We start from the raw sequence: 17,266 nt of genomic DNA on the forward strand, positions 1-17,266 counted from the left end.
TAGGGAAAGACCTTGTCTCTCAAGTCACCTTCACATTAAAATTGTGATTAAAACTGGATTATCGCAATTTTTCGTTCCTATATGCACCAATTGCTGCTTCTCCCAAGCACAAAACCCCAACTCCATCCAAGCGCTGGAGTTTATTCCCTGGGCTTGATGCATTAAACCAACAACCCCTGGGTGTGAGGAGCTGTCTTAGTGACAGCACCGGCAACTCACAGCAAAACACATCAGGAAAACACACTGATATTGTTCTCCATTATATTTTTCTTTAAGAAATTCACTAAAATTTGAAACATTGCCCATAAGAGGTATCTCCGAGTGGCGCGAGCCTCACCGAGGCATGGGGGCATGTCAGGCACCTGAGGACCAAAGCGGGGAAGAGATGCTGCAGGCCCAAAGCCCGCTAACAGAAGGTAAAGCGTGCTCATCACTGAGGATGTTCAGCTGGAAAGCTTCTCGGCTCCCGACCAGGCTGGGGTGGCTGTTAGTGGGCTTTGCCATCAGCTGGCAGAGAGACCCTGCAGAGCAGGCTTACGCTTGGGGTGGGTTTGGGGAACCCGTGGCATGGGGGGTCCTGCAGAAGGAGAGTCCCATCGGATCCCCCGGATGGGGAGGACACTGGAAGTCTGGCTTAAGCCAAGGTGATGACTCAAGAAGTCATCGTATGGCTGTCTTCATGCTGGAACATGAAGTAATTAGGAATGATAAAAGGCGTTAGACAATTCATGTAAAAATCTGCATCTCAGAAGAGGTGCAGCTGTAGCATCACCCAGCAACCCAGCGGGACCTGCCTGTGACTGGCTCCTCTGCCGAGGTATCAAATCAATAATGACTCATTTCCCTTTTGTGTCTGCAAATCAATTGTAATAATGGCTTAATATAGCTGAAGTATCTACAAATCCTCCTTTATCCCCAACGATGTCAGGAGAAAATCCGATCTTGTTATTAAAATCGGCGATTACTCACAGTATTGCTCCCAGACACACTCAAACTTTGACGGGGTGGAGGGAAAAAAAAAAAAATAATAAAAAAATCCCTGACTTTTAACTCCCTTGTTGGCAAACCAGCTGGGTGCTGCCAGGCTCTGCCCACGCTGCCCTCCCACCCATTGCCTTGCCATGGAGGCACTGCGGATGCCGATCCTGCCCCCACCAAGAGATGCACCAGGAAGTCCCCACCAAGGCGGGGAGGAGGAGGAGGAGGAGGAGGAGGAGGAGGAGGAGGAGGAGGAGGAGGAAGGGCTCACCCCTGCCAGGGCTCGGACTGAGCCGCAGGACAGCCCGGCACTGATTGCAACAAACTTGAATCGTCAAAGATTGTGGCGGTAGCATTCCTGGGAGTCTTTGTATTTTATAAACACTTACTTCAATCAAATTTATATTTGGGACCCAGTGTAGGTAAATAACGGCTCTTTAATTATCACAGCATCAAAGTCCCGGTATAATGCTTATTAAGTCATACTTAGGGCTAGATAATCTAGCCTATTTTGGATCTCTCTATTTAATCTTTCCTTTCTGGCAAAGGTCCTGGAGCTGATGCCCACGTCCCCAGTATTTTCTCATTTGCAGAATAAATGTTTACAGGGAATCTCCAGGTGGGCACACAGGTTAGACTGACCGAGACAGCGTTTTCTTTAAATTCTTAGCAATTCTACAAATTTCCTCAAGACCTTTGAGCTTCTCTAGTGCATCTAATCCCACTCCCACTAATGCCAGTGTCGCAGTTCTCAACTTCTCAAGCTATAATCTCACCTGCTGCCGGCTCCCTATACGACGGGTCAAGGGGTGTCCTGGCTAATCTGGTTGTTTAGCCCAACCGTAATCATCTCCGGTGCATCCCGACCCCACCGGCCGCCGTGCCGCCCTCCCGGCGGTCCGCACGGAGAGCGGCCGCCCGCTTTGCGCCTAAGCTAGCAATGTTCAATTACATTTCCCTTAATCCCTCTGTTGATCTTGCAGCTCTGGCCAGCTTTTTCTGTCTGGAGGAAGGGACAGATTGGAGGTGAATCACTCGCTGCCCTGGCCTAAGAAGATGAAGGTCAAGATAATGGGATCTCAGTGTTTCTGAGAAATGCTTCTTAATCAGCGCTTCCCTTTGATGGCTATTCTTTAATTCAAAGTTCAGGTTTTAGGAGCCGCCAGGTAACCCCTTTGAACTTCTGCTGAGGTTCACATGTTGGTTTCCACCTAAAGCCACAGAGCAACAGACCCAGGGCCAAACGCTGACCTACCACGCTGGCACCGAGCAGGCTGATGCTGCCCTAAAGAAAATGCTGGAATAACATCCACATCTGAACATAAGAAGCACCTTTTTATCCCCCCAAACCCCATATTCTGAGCAGCTACACCTACGGCAGACACAGGGCTCCTGCAAGTATGGCTTGGTCCTCAGCAGAGAAGGATGATTTCTGAAGGACGACTGCTTGTCTCGGGCTTTTCAAGCTTCACAAGAGAGGATGAAGAAAGCTTATGATGGCATTAGGAAATCCACGTTGTTATCCCTTCCTGCAGCACATCACAAGACCCTGTAGAGCCTGGCCACAGACTGGGGGAAAGGAGGAGGACTGGGACCCAGCAAAGTGGCTCGCAGTGGGCTGCGACATCTGTGCACCCCTCCCAGAGGTCAGCAGCAGCCCGGTCAGGCTTTTCTAGCTCCTTTAACGAGCTAATCTAACCCAACAGCTAAAATCCCATCAACTCAACCAAATCCACCTCTGGAGATTAAAATATCACATTCACCGAGCAAAGACATTTCTCTGAGCTCCCGTGAACCTCATGAACTGGGGGAAGAGTCAGCAAAGCCGTCCCTCCCCAGCAGAAAGCCCCGTTACCCAAGAGCTGGAAACAGCCAGTAATGAATCTATAATTAATCTCAGGTCTCGGGAAACCTGAACTTGTTTCTCTGGTGAGTCTGACTTCTCAGGAGGGGTCCCCAAACGATCACCCAAGGACCTTACCAAAGGGCCTGCAGCTGCTCTGCGGGATGACGGGCTGCACTCGCAATTAAAAATTGTGGAGGAGGCTGCGTGGCCTCCCGATGCAGGACTGCACTTTTCATAAAGCCCACGAAACAGCACCAGTATTTATGCTGCTGGATACACAGAGGTCAGATGAGATGCCATGCTGGATCCTTTTGGACTCAGTTTTCTGAACCTGTTGGCTATTTCTCACGTTCTGATGGATATGAGCATCTCTTTTCCCTTCTCTTCCATGCTTTGATGTTCAGAGCACCGTGAAAGGACATCTGACTCACTCAGTGTTCATACTCTTACCCCGTGGGACAAACTTTCCAAAAACAACTCGTGCAGCCCCGTCCCCAGGAGAGCTGCAATGCCCTGCGTCATCCGTCAGCGTGGCTTCCCCGGAGCGCCCTGCCTGCAGCGGGGCAGGCAGCTGGGAAGGGCTGGGGATTTTATTTATTTATTATTATATTTTTTAATTTTTTATTTTCTTTTAAATTTTAATTTAATTAATTCAGAAACCTCTAAAAATCCTTTCCCCCCCCCACCACCACATGCTGCTCAGGGGAGGGGTTTTGGTCCCAGGCTCCTGCACAGCTCTCGGCACTGCAGCTGCTCACCACCAACAGGGAATCAGCCAGGATTTTGACATTATTTTAACCTCCCAGCTGAAAAAGGTGCTATCAGATGCCCGACACAGGCAGGCACAAGAACCTGCACAAGAAGATTTCTGAGAGATATCAAACTTCACGTAGGGAGGCACGTTATGACACGGGTGATGGGGACCGGGGGGGATGTTGGAGCTGCCCCATCCCACCCCGATGTCCCTTGCAGAGGTTCAGTACTCACCCAGCCCGTTTGCACAGTCATAGAAATCAAAGCAATGCACGGTTCGGTCCATCCCGTATGGTCCCATGAGTGTCCTGAGAGAGAGAAAAAAGGCATCTTTCTTTCACGGGCTAAAATAAACACGCCCAACCAACACGTGCCCAAGGACATCCTTCCCACCACCTCAGGCGTTGCCCACAGAACGACGTAGACGCGCAAGTTAAGGGACACAGCCCTGCATATTAAGCCTGTGCTGACCAAAAGCGCGCGCACACACCCCCCCCCCCCCGATGTTTATACAGATAAATGAGAGAATATGTGCAGGGCTGGACATCATCCTCCCCACCCAGCAAATCTGATGGACCTGTCTGTGATTCATTACTGCAGATTAACAAGGCTGGACAGCTGTCCAGCTCCCGGGAAATGAGATCAGAGCTCAGACCAATGTTCCGGGAATAAACCAGTTTCACAAATACAGCCAGCCGGTAATGAAGACAGCCGGGCATGATCTGCTCCCGAGGTTTTGTAACGCAGGCAGTCTCCATCCCTTTGGTGGGGGGTGCGAGATTTGCCGAGCCCTTCAGGTCCCTGTCTGACCAGGCCAAGGGTGGGAGCTTCTCATCGCGACCCAACATGGATGCAAGAGCATCGCACACCTGAGTTTCCGCTGTGCCAAGTAACTCTCCCAACCGCCCCGCAGCCTCCCCCCACAAACACCCGCTGGCAAGATGGGTGTCCCAAATAAACGACACCAAAAGCTCCACTCTGCCCTAGCTGGGGATCCCAGACTCCAAATGTGGGACCACATTTGTGCTTCTCCTCCTTGGGTCGCCCGTGGTAGACCTCGGGTGGACATGAGGATGGGTGGACCTTGATCTGACAAGCCCAGACCCAGGCGTGCTGGGTGGGGAGCCAGGGGCGAGGGGCTCCCAAAACGCTCCAGGATTTAAGTCGCAAGAGAAAAAGAGTTTCTGAATCAATATTGGATCCTAAATCTGGATACAGCTGAGGAGGGACAATACTGTGGGGCACAACAGGCTCCTCCGAGTCCAGAGGGACGCAGAAGAATAAACCTCGAGGTCTTCTCTTTGCAGGCATCCAAAATACCGCTCAAAATATCAAGCTATCTGCAAAGCCAGTAAATCCCACCTCTAAGATTCAGACTGAAAGCTTTTTCTCCTCATTAAAAATAATCCCCCTCGATATTCTTGCAACATTTCATGTATTCAAGGGACTGGACAAACAACTGGCTACATCTGGCTGTCAGAAAATGGAGCCTGAAGGCATCCCAGGAAGCCAGAGCAGCCCTGGGCCCAGACCGGTTCAATTTTCCATCCAGGATTTTCAGAGTATTTTGAGTAAATCGCTGAGGAAACTCTACCACAAGTAAACAGAAATAGCTCAAACTGGGCTGAAACGCGACATAAGGACAGAGGTTTCGGTAAAGCAGATGCCTACTTGATACGATCAACTTTTATCCCCGATTTGATGCACGACCGGCGGAGCAGAAGCGAGCTTCGCTAATGCTAGAGACGCAAGAAACCCAACAACAGGCGCTAGCGATGATGTCCTTGGCTCTTTCTGCTGCGTGCGAGCCATCCCTGCCACCAAACCCCGGTCCTGCAGGAGCCACAGCAGATAGCACTTGGCTAGAGGTGGCCACTGGGACCCTCAGGGCTGCCCCGTACCCCCTCCCCAATTCCTGCCCCGGCTGCGGGGGGATTACCTGCTGATGATGATGGCTCCCTTGTAAAGGACAGAGACAGCGGGCATCTTGCTGGCGGCGGCAGCCCAGCCCTGCCGGGTGCCAGCCACTCTGATTTGGCAGGAATCCGTTAAAGCAATGAGGGGGAAAAAAAAAAAAAAAAGAAAAAGGGAAAAAAAAAAAGGGGAGGTCGCAGGGGGTCACGTGGTCTCCCCTTATGCATGTTAATTCCACCCAACATTAACACAGATCAGCTAAAAACATCTCCAACTTTAGATTAAAGCTTACGCAAGCCAAAGCCAACACGGCCCATCGCAAGCGCCTTCCCGAAGAAGCGGGGCGGGAGCTCTGCCGGCCCCCCCCAGCAGGGCTGTTGCACTCATCGTTAACACAATGGGATAATTATTTGGGTGCATCCTATTGTGTGTCTTTGGGAACAGCCCCTCCAGGGACGAAGGGCAGCGTTCCACACAGGACGTGTGCTCACATCCCTAAAGGCTTAAAATCCATAGCAAAGCTTTGGAAGTAATAACAGACTGTAGCACTTAGGGGTTTAGGGGGTTTTTTTGGTTGGTTGTTTTTTTTTTTTTTTCTTTTAGCATCTTTTCCAGCCCACAGCATTTCCTTCTTAATACAAAGCAAGTTCAGCTGTTCCACGGTCTGTTGGGAGGTCAGAAGTATGATTTGCCTTTAAACAGCCTCTTCCACCCCCGTCTCCACGCACATCACCCAGGCAGAGAAGCAGCACGACCCCCGATTTGTGGGATGTGGGGATGGAAGGGTGAAATGCGATTATCCAAGGTTGGCCAACGAGCGGGGACAGACCTAGAACAAGCCACCTCAGGGCTTGGCGGGAGCAGGGCTGTGATCCTGGTGGGCTCGGTGTGAAATGAAGAGAAATTCCAAGGAAACGTGCTCTCCTGGAGCTGCGGGAGGACACAGGTCCTGCATCCCTACCAGCTCTGGGGACAGCTAAGGTCACAAGTGAGCTCTTGGTCCTGACTCCATCAACAGCGCCTTCCTCGTGCTGCCCCCACAGCATTTCTCTGCAGGCTCCTGGCCAGACCCCGTTAGCGGTATCAGACCTCGTTAGCTGAGCATCAGCGTACATCAGTCCAGCTCAGCTGGGGATCAGATGTGGACGTGCTTGCTTGGGACTGAAAACTCTTCGCCAAGTATTTCCTTGAATCTGATGCTGTTAGATATTACTTTTCCCATGTGTGAATAACTAATTTTATTAACAAGACCTTCCCCAATGGCTGTGAGAAGCCTTGCTGGGTAAGTGCAAGGTGCTTTAAAGCAATGACAAACATCAAGTTTTCCTGCATTTTAATTGCTTTATTTTAAAGTGACTTCCACATGGAGTTATTCATATGAAATATTAAAAAGACCTGAGCAGACTAGACCATAAGGTGGCCAAAACTCTCCTAAAAATTAATTCATTTAGCTGCAAGATCAAAGTTTGGACAAATAATGCCAACTAGACATCACATGTAGACGCATCTGGTGATGCATGACACACACCCCACCAAAGCACGGCATGCCCAGCACCTAGTCCATGTCTGCGTAAGGGCTTTGGCCCAACGGGGGTGAGCACAAGGGGTTGTACGTGGGACCATTTCCCAGTCTGCTGGATGGCTGCAGGCTTCTCTGCACCAGGAGCCCCTTAAAGCTACTCATCCTTGCAAGCAACCCAATGATGGGGAGATGCTTTTTCTCCCACCATCCCACAGATAACATCCAGGGCACGGAGAGCCAAACATTAAGGCAGGAGGGTCCAAGCGCCTGGTGACCCTCATCTCTGGCCCTAAGTGACTCAGTCAAGGCTAGCCAGGAAGGTTTGTGGCAGAACAGACACACAAATTCAACTCCACTGGGGTGCACTGACCCTCCATCTGTGCCTGTTCTACAAGGGGGAGCTGGTCCACACCAGGACACAGCCCCAAGGGGCAGGAGCACCCTGGGCCCATGCCCATCCTGAGGGGACATTTTTGGGCAGCTCATCTGTGAAGGGATGCCTAAGCAGCCCCCACCCACCAGCCTCCTGCCGGTTACACTATCATACCCCCAAGTCCTCTAACGCACCAGTAATCATCACAGTAAGAGACAATTTCCATCCCACCACCAAAATTCAATGTACAACCTTCTGAGGTCCTTTGAGACTCTGCTAATAACTTAATTCACAAAATTATCCCTCTGAGTCACGGGCCAGTGCCTTGGCTGGAATAAATCAACGTTGCTGAAGGGAAGGGGTAGCACAAGCCCTGGAGGCAGCATCAACAGGACAAGGTGACCTCTCTGACCAGCTTCAGAGGGGCTGCAGGAGAGCTTGCTGCAGCCAGACCAGACCAGCCCAACCCATCCAGGCAAATGGGAGAATTTCCCTGCCTGGCAATCCAGCAATTCCTCCACCCCAGTTTCTGCATCTCAAGGAAGTGTTTCTATGCTCAATGTTAAGCAGATGTGCTTGTTTGGAGCTTGGGTGCTCAGCCCCTTCCAAACCAAATACTTCAGCAGCCCAACCATGGTCCCACCAACTTCTGCCAGCTGCACCCAGAGCGATGCTCACCCTTCCTGGGTGCCAGCACTTCATACCGGCTGGGTGGGACATTGCAATAAACCACACGTTTGTCCACGAGGTGCTAAAGTAAATGAAAATTGAACCAAAGAAGCCCTTGGAAGAGGAGCGGGACTCAGGTTCCAAGTTTATCTCCAAACCCTCAGATCCTCAACTCCATCCTCTGAGACACAGACTGACCCTGGCAAAATCATCAGACGCTGATGCTGCTCCTGCCAATTAACATCTGTCTTGTTTAGACAATGTTTCACCAAAATAGTCTCAGAAGTTTTTTCAGTGTTTTAAAACTCAGGCTCACATTCAGGAAGGATTTATAAGCCACATATAACCTGCCCGAGGGTCCCAGTCCTGCTCTGTATAACCAGCGTTGAAGGCAAAGGGGGTACACCATATACTGAAGCTCTTTACCAAGCTGGGACCTAGCTGAGCAATGCAGTAAACCCAGCCAGAAAGCCCAGGCTTGTTACCCCAGGCCACCGCTGATGAGGCTTTACATTTTTAAAATAAATAGGTGAGTGGAAAGAGTATGAATTAAGTACAAACTAACACATCAGTGCTGGACAGCATATAAACATGTGATTAACTTGTACATCCACATTTAGTTGACTGCGAGAAAAATGAGGTTTTGTGAAACTGATTTTTTTTTTTCCCCTACGTAAAAAGTTATTTTTGCTTGAAAAAAATATTTTTAATATAAAAAGTTGAGTGAAAATATATCAGTCAGTTTTACTTAACCCTAGCATGTAAAAGCAGGGTTGGGTGAAGCTACGAGTGGAATCAAAATAAGTCTTAGAGCAGGACCACAGGGCAAAAAAAACAAAAGATGCTGACAGGAAAAATTTAGCACAAGTCCAGCACATTCCTAATACATTTTACTAAGAGATCACAAAGGGGAAAGCGGGGGAGAGAGAAACCTGGAGTGCTGGGGAGAGGCACAGAAAGGGAGTGGGTTACGTACCGGCCAGGAGGAAGCAGGTGGAAAAGACGTTGACAATATATTTGTCTGGGTTTCAGAAAGAAAAGAGAGGAAGAGGATGGCTGCAACAAGCACAACCAACAGTAAAGTTATTTTTTTCTCATCATTCAGGTCTCCCGCCCTTCCTACCCAGCCTACACACAAACAGCGCTGGGAACATCTGGCCCACGATAGGTGGAGATCGGGGGTTTAATGTCATTGGAGTGCTGGCACCGCGTGGTCAGCATGTGGGCAGAGAGATGTCCAGCACAAAATGCAAAATCACGTGGGAAGACATCATTCAAGGCTCGACTCTCGTGACACACACTTCCATTTGAAACCGTAGGGTTCAATGACTGCGCTCCCAGCAAAACAATTCTTTGCAGCCTGTCTGCTCAGGTAGGATCATCTCCAGGTGATGTTAAGGCCATACAAGCAAAGAAATAGTCTTCAGTTTCCTCAATTATACCAGCCCCAACGCTGAGCCTAAAACCCAGGAACCAGCCTTTTCATGCAACTTAGCCTTCGGCACTGACTGATGCCAAAGAGATCTGGAAGGCTTGTGCAGCCCAAGCCACAGCCCATGGAGCTCCTTTGGCAGCTGGAAAAGCCACCTTGTCTGAAACTAGAACTAAGGAAACATCTCCAGCACATCAAAGGAGATGTCTGTTTGCTGATGGGACAGCCAAGAAGACAACTGCACCGCTTCTCCAGTTGAAGAGGACCCGCATAAATTGCTGTGCCAGAGCAGGGCTGTTTGCCCCAGGACCTCTGGACTTCCAGGCTTTGAAGCTCCTGCACTTTCAAGGTGTTATTTTTCAATCCCTTCGTGAAGCTCTGCAGACTCCATGGGAAGGATGCGCTCTCCTGCTTCTCTCCTCCCTGAGTTTTCCTGGCAGCATATTTTAAACTTGGATTTTCTCCTAAATTCAATTGTGCAATCCTCCCTGCCGCCACCCAAGCCATGTGCTGCCTTCAGTACCCAGGGCAGGACATTTCAGCCTCCTTGCTTTAGAAAACACCATTAGGATCAGAGATATAAAGTAATGGTTTAGGTAGAAAGGCAACAAAATTGATGAGAATTTCTTTTCTATCCAACAGAAAATCACGAGCAGATGCAATTCACTGCCACATTTTTATCCACCGCTCCTCTACGTGTCGGTCTAAGGACTTCTCAGAAAGCAGCCGTTAGCGTGTCCATGTGTAAAAGACTTCTGCATTTCTTCCTTGGTCTGTCTTCTGCCTCCTTTGAGGCTTTTCTCCTGCTGTGCCCCACTTGGAGCAGCCTTCGCTGGGTAACTTGGCCCCAAACCCCTGCTCTCCACACTGGGACCACACCGGGCAACGCACACCTCTCCTCTTCCCACGGCATCCAGGCCAGGACCAAATCACGGCTCCAGGCAGGATGCTGAGCTCAGTGAAGCAGTGGCACAAGGACACCCGACCTGGGGACGAGCGGGGTGTGCTGACGCCAGCATCGCCAAGCCCACAGGGAGACTCTGCGCACGGCTCAGCGGAGGAACAGGGTCCGAGCAGGTTTGCGTGGGTGGGAATTAGAGGTGGAAAGATGTCCTGCAGCGGCGGTGAGGTCTGTCTGAGGGCTTTCAGCTCCAGAAAGCTGCAATAAGAAGTTTTGAGGTGGGAGGGTGCAGCCCTTGGCAGAGGACCGTGTTATGGTCTCTGCCCACGTCCCACCAACGCAGCCCCCGGCATTGGTGGGAGCAAAGGGCTGCCCAGGTGGCATCAAGCACTTGCTTAATAACGGCCCAACATTTGTTTCATGACAAAACAAAACTAGTGTAGGCTGAAGAGGCACTTGCATCTGACTAGAAAACAGAAAATGCAATTGCGTTGCTTACAGGATCAGCTACGAAGCATTGATAATAAATCAAACAACATAAATAGCTGCACATCCATCAGTCCACAGCAACTGCACGCCGTCCACAGTCACGGCACAGCCCACATCGTTTTCATAAACATTACCCATGGAGCTGCTTCAAATGAGCTCATAAGATCGAGGACGTTCACAGACAAGTCCGAACAGAAGAGAGAACAAAGAAAACCACGGTGCCGAAATTACTGCCGAAAGCAGGCAGGTACAATGGGGAGCACCCCGGGACCAGCAGCTCCGTGCAGCCACGGCAGTGCCCTCAGCCCCAGCCCTGGGCATCAGCAGCTCCTCCACCACACGCCTGCTCCCCCGAGCCTGGGAAGAGGCAGGACCATGGTGACACCACTCACGGAGAGAGCTCATCCCCACAAGCCCAGCTGGCAGACATTGATGTCTCTGCACCCTATGGGCATCTTCCTCCTCCCATTGGCCACGCAGACCTTGGTGGTCCTTCATCCCCTTCCTCTGGGGCAAAGAGAAGGATCCCAGGGGACCGGAGGAGCTGCCCAGGGACAGCTACTGCTTCCCACCACCGCCTGCATGGTTGCACATGCATCCCCTCCTCCCCGAGGCAGATGGCCAGTGCTGGTCATTGTCACACACCTCATCTCTGCAGCGTCCCTTCCTTGCAAAGGGGCTGCAGCACCCCTACCCCATCCTCACAGCCCCCCTGGCTGACCCAGCACCACTCCCTGAGCCAAGCACAGGTCTCCTCCGGCGATGGAGGGCAGAAGGTGGCTCCTGGGGAGCATTTCATCTCCCCACTCTTTGTGGTGGGTCACCATTCACTCCTGCCTGAGCCAAAGCCTGCTTGTTAGTCTAAAGATGGAGAGGCGAGGAGGTTTTAAAGCCAAGGCAGTTTTCCAATGCTTACTCCCTCCATCAGTTGAAGGCAGGCATCTCCACCCTGGGCTGGGTGCATCTCCTCACTCTGCAAGGAGTGAGACCCCCTTCTCCCAGTGCATCTGCCCCCAAGCCAGCACCACCCGGCCACCAAGACCACAGGCAGGTAGGGATGCCCCTTCCTCCAAACTTCTTCCACTTTTCCAATATCCTTCTCAGCCAGTGGATTTATGCAGCACAAGGGACTCATCCCAATGAATCTTTGCTGTCTAAAGTCAGGTCTGCACTGCCCATCACCTACACCCCAGTGGGGACAGGGGCTTCCAGAAGGAAGCCGATCCCACCTGAAAGATATGCCTCAACCGAGGTGGAACATTTTCTGGAGGTGTTCCTTGCCCAGCAAGGAGCAGCTCAGCCCACGGGCACCTGCCTGGCACAGCTGGTTTGGAGATGGGTTACAAGTGTTTTGCCTCCATCGACGTGCAGCTCTTCCATCACTGCTCTAAAAGGTTTTGCTTAAGGAAAAGGCAAAAGGGCCTCTTTAATTAGCCTGTCCTGCAGTAATTAGGAAGAGAGGCTGTTTCAGGTGGAAGCAAGGTCAGGCTTGGTCTGCCAGAGGTTTTTGGGAAAGGTCTTTCTGCCAGAGCCCCGTACCCAGCCGACATAGACATCCCCCAACCCCTGGTCCAGCCCAGACCTCCCATGTACCCACTTGAGATGGGGATTAACACAATTTAAATACAATTACAGGGGGAAGCTCGAATGAGCTCACTTCATTTTTTGCCCCAGCAGGACTGAGGTATGGTGGCACGCTGCACGCGAGGAAGCCTGCCTTCCTCCCTCCTCCCACGAGGGGGGTGATCCGCTGCTCTGCCTGGGGACTTGCGCTGCAGCCCCCGTTTGGGCATCAGCTCCTGTGAAGGGTTAACAGGATTATAAACCTGCCTGCCTTTCTAAATCCCCTGGGCTGTGGGATTGGACCGGTTATAAACTTATTAACAGGGGACAGTCGGCGATAGGGGCGTGGATCCTGCTCGGCCGGCCAGGCCACCGGCCTGTCCTCGGCATCGGGGTCTCTGGGACCCCAGGAGCAGCAAATTAATTTGTTTCCCCAATAAGGGAAAACCCAAAAATGATGACAGGGAACTCACCCAAGTGCATCCACAAGAAAGAAGAGGGAAAGGAGGAGGGGAGGGAAACAGCTGGGTATGGAAAGGCAGGAAAACATCATATTTTCGGTAATGATTTCAGAACCTGGTACCGAGCTGGGAGTGCGGCAGAGGCTTGGGAAGAGCTTTGAGCCATCCTTTGAGCCGTGAACATCCCTGTGCTCAAACCCAGACCCCGGCACACGCCATAATCATGGCAGCAATAATAACACAAAGAGGATTGAGGGAAGCACCGAGCTGGTCTTGCACCCCGGCCGTGCCCCGTGAGGAGCTGGCAGCGGGTCCACATCCACCCAGGGCACACGCAGCATAGTCCGGGCACCAGCCACGAGACCTGCCCGGCACTGACGGGCATTTTTAGGGCTATATTATTTCCCACTGGATCTGGCAAAGCTCCTGCACAGAAGCCACCATTGCAAAACCCGCTGACAGCCTCCAGCAGCCGCTCTGCGGAGGAGTGAAGCCGCACAGGAGAGCGCTGCGGGGTCACGCCAGCATCGCTGCCGAGAGAAACTGGTGCTCGGAGATGAGCTGCCGGTCCAGCCACGCACCCCATCAATTACCACCCCCTGCCCTGATGATGCCAGGCAAGTTCCCGCTGGCAGCTCATGTTTATTTATTAAATTCCTATTTCAAACTCTAAAATTAATCTTTTAATCAGTGGCAGAGCAGGGCCATACTTATCGGAGCGCTGGGGAGGTGTTATCTCCCCGCCATCTGCTCGCCGCCCTCCGCCACGTCCCGACGGAGCCACCAGCCAGCCAAATGCCGGCCGGCGTAGCTGGCACCCATCGCGTGCGGGGGCCGGCACCCTGGCACAAAGCTGGAAGCCCCTCAGCCGGGGCTCTTCATCCACGCAAAGTGCATCCCAGCGGGCAAAGCTAGGGGAGTTCCAACCCAGAACCCCGACACATGAGCATATTTCTGATGTAGAAGGTGCTTTTGGAGCATTTTTGCCTTGCAAGCACAGGGAAGCGGGACTTAGCAGCTCCATGGAGCCAGGGGTGCCCGGGGGACCCCGGTGAGGGTGCTGATGCTGCCGGGCAGGGGTGCAGCACCGCCTTGCCTTCCCAGCCCTGGTACGCGCACTGTGACCCCATAACATCGACACCCATTGGTGGCACCGACCTGGCAGTGCTCCCCAAAACACACCCCACAATGTCGACCCTGTCCTGCACTACCTCCTTCTGACCAGCAACGGATTCTGCTTTTTCTGCACCCAAAAGCAGCAGGGAGGCATCAGCATAGCACCCCAAACCAATCTCTCAGGTGACAGTAGTGATCACCCCGGGGTGCTGCCCTGGCCAGCCTGCCTGCACCCCCGAGGGGTGCTGCCACCCCCCAGCCCTCACCCCAGTGACCTACTTCAGCAGGAGACAGATCGTGCCCTGGCAGTGTCCACAGTTCCCAGTGACTGCAGGGTCCCCCAGGCTCTTGGTCCCCAGCGACGATGCCCACGCTCAGCCAGCCCAAGAAAGCCTCTGCCAAACCTCAGGGTGTCCCCAAGAACCCATCGGGGCCCCCACCAGCTCTGGATCCGGCCCACTGACCCCCCAGTTAATCAGCTAAAGCCACACGCTCTGAACCCTGGCCACACTCCCGCCAGCTCTCTCTGCTCTACACAGACATCTGCAGCCCCCCAGCGCCCACCTTCACCTCCCATCCCATCCCCTCCGCCATGCCTGCCGCCTTCCCCGCACCCACGTGGGGGTCCCCGCTCCGCACCCACCTGTGCCCTGGGTACCAGCACGGGGTGGGCACAGTCCCTTTGGGGACGCTGGTTTTGCTGGACAGGGGAGCCCAGCACTGGGGCTGCAACAGGAGCAAGAGCATCCACCGCTTCTGCAAGCAGCCCTGGGTGCTACCCCAGCTGCTGCCTGCAAAATAAATCCCCTTCCCCACCCCTGGCCGATACCAGCCTCACCTGTGCACTGCCCCTCCCGGGGGAGCTCAGCTGTGGGTGCTGCGGGACCCCCACGAGTCCCTGCCCTCCAGAGAGAGGCCACCAAAATGAATTAAATTAAACCCTGCAAAAAGCCGCAGGGTCACTGAACGCATCCTCCCCAACGCTGCTCACGGAGATGAGGTCCGAGGCGCCGAGCGATGCCCCGTTCCCGGCGTGGCAGCATCCTGCCCTGCTTACCAGTAAATGAGAGACAGCCCATCGAAGCGCTCCGGGTCACGGCCAGGAGGCTGGAGGTAGGACATCATCCGGGGCCACCCATCCCCGCCGAGCCCTCAGGGCTGCCACAGCCAGCTCCGGTTGCCCGGGGCCATGGGCTCAGAGCGCCGGTGGCCGGCACGGCTCCCCGGCAAAGCTCCCCGGCACGACTCCCCAGCACAGCCAGCCACATCTAATCCCGGACAGGCAAGCATGTGATCGCCCCTCTCCCGGCTCCCCCCGGCTAAACCCCGACGATGTCTCCAGTTCTGCGGTGCCGGCTGGGCACGGAGCGGCTGTGCGGGGGGATGCTGCGGTACGGCTAATTCCAGCCGGCAGGTCTGAGCCCCCCCGCCCCCGGGGGCCGGAGCCACTCAGGACACGGCACAGTGAGCATCTCCGCTGTGGGACCCCCACAGCACCAGGCAAAGGCATCCCATCACCGGTGTGCCGCCATCACCGGTGTGCCGCCGTCACCCGGGACACACATCCTGCTCTCCCCGCCTGGCACAGCCCCCGGTTCAATAAACTGAGCATTTATTTTAGCAGGATGAGCCCTTCACCCTCCTACCAGTGAGGTCCCCCCCTCGCCTTGCGCTTGTCGTGGCTGCTAATGATGGTTATAATCATTAACGATGGTTATAATCAATGGCTAACCTGCCACAACAAACTATTTAAAGCCAGTTGTGGGCATCACCGACCGGCGCAAAGCCCAGGCTGCGGCGACAGGCGCTGCTCCCCCCTCCCCAGCCGCGGCCAACGGGCTGCAGCATTTCTAAGTATTTATATAATTTGGGGCACAATTCTTGCATGGGGTTTGGGGTTTTTTTTGCTCCCTGTTTAAGGTTGTCCGGTCATACCCGAGCATCCGAATGATCCTTTAGACTATTAGGAGAGCTCTGGGAGCGAGCGCTGGTGGGCAGATGGAAAATGATTGAAGCCGGGGGGGCTCATCCGTGTGAATTATCCTGGAGCGGTGAGGTCACAGCCGGTCTGTCGTGTTTCCCCGTGTCCAGCTGTGGGTGGGATGGACAGACAGCAGGACAGGCAGACCCTGATTCAAAGTGATGGAAAAGATACAAATGAGCATCAACCTGCTGCACAACGCGGGGTTATCCCCCCGCTCCCCATCAGACATGGTCCCGCGTGGCCGGGACTTGGGGATTAGGTGAGTCCCGGGGATTATGAAATGCATCCGTCTGTCCCCGTCCTGCCTGGCCTGGGAAAGCCACCAGCCCCCCGCCCCGCAGGGGTTGGATCCTGTGCCCACCACTCCTCCCCTGCTCCACGTAACGCTGGGACACTCGAGGACTAACTGGGGAAAACCCCGAACGGTGGAGATGGCGGCAATCCGTCCGTTCGTCCGTGGCTGCCCAGCCCCACGGAGGCGTCCCACGGGCACGGCAGGTCTCTGAGGACTCGGTGGTGGCCGGTGGCATCCCCAGCCAGGGCAGGAGTGCCCGCGGGAGACCAGTCGGGACACCTCGGTCCTTGGGGGCAGTGCGGCCGCCCCAGCCCACGCCACCCACAGCGTGATGAAGAGGAGGGAGGAGGCCGGTGGGCGTGGGGCCCCGCGGCACCCAGCAGCCACCCAGGGGGATGCGCCCGTGCCCGGGGTGACAGCCCGCAGGCGCTGCTCGCAGGGCGTTGACGAAGCTGCCTGGGAGAAGGGGGTGAACGAAGGCCAATCCCGCTCAGCATCCTTTCCGAGTGACTGTGCAGGATGTGCCGGTGCCAAAATCCTTTTCACCTGCTGGCTCCCAGCCCGGTGACGGGTCCCCCAAGGAGGCACAGCCCTCCACCCGGGACAGCTGCCACCACCACCGTGTGTGGGAATCGCACCCCTTACGTGACACCGGGGCTTCGTCCCTACACACTTTTAGGGGTGCGGCTCTGCTTTACGCCCAACCCTCTGCAATGCATCCCCTGGCCAGGCAGCCCCCTTCCCTAGGGGCACCCCACGGTGCATTTGGGGTGCCCGACGTTCCCCAGCCCGGTGAACCCTCTTACAGAGGGGTGCCGGTACGGGGCGAGCCGCCCGCTCCCAGGGCTGTCGCAACCGGGGCGGTGCTGGGCGTGAGCCCCGGGACCGGTTTCTGCTGCCGGGAGAGGATGGGCGGCAGGGTTTGCCGAAACCGCCGGGAGTGGGCAGGCGCAGGGGTGCCGGGGTGCCG

General features: G+C 54.2%; 1 protein-coding gene across 1 annotated transcript in view; it reads right to left on the reverse strand.

Moving 5' to 3' along the window:
• The window catches only part of LOC142603970 (syntaxin-binding protein 4-like), a 45,671-nt gene extending 30,148 nt beyond the window's left edge, over positions 1–15,523 (reverse strand). The window contains exons 1-2 of the mRNA XM_075767471.1: positions 15,075–15,523; positions 3,812–3,885 (exon numbers count right to left, since the gene is read on the reverse strand). Of these exons, the coding sequence (XP_075623586.1) occupies positions 3,812–3,885; positions 15,075–15,142 (142 nt within the window). The 5' untranslated portion in view covers positions 15,143–15,523. The remainder of the gene's footprint in view (positions 1–3,811; positions 3,886–15,074) is intronic.
• Positions 15,524–17,266: the final 1,743 nt, after the last annotated feature.

Source organism: Balearica regulorum, chromosome 15 (genome assembly GCF_011004875.1).
Source record: "Balearica regulorum gibbericeps isolate bBalReg1 chromosome 15, bBalReg1.pri, whole genome shotgun sequence".
Taxonomy (NCBI): Eukaryota; Metazoa; Chordata; class Aves; order Gruiformes; family Gruidae; genus Balearica; species Balearica regulorum.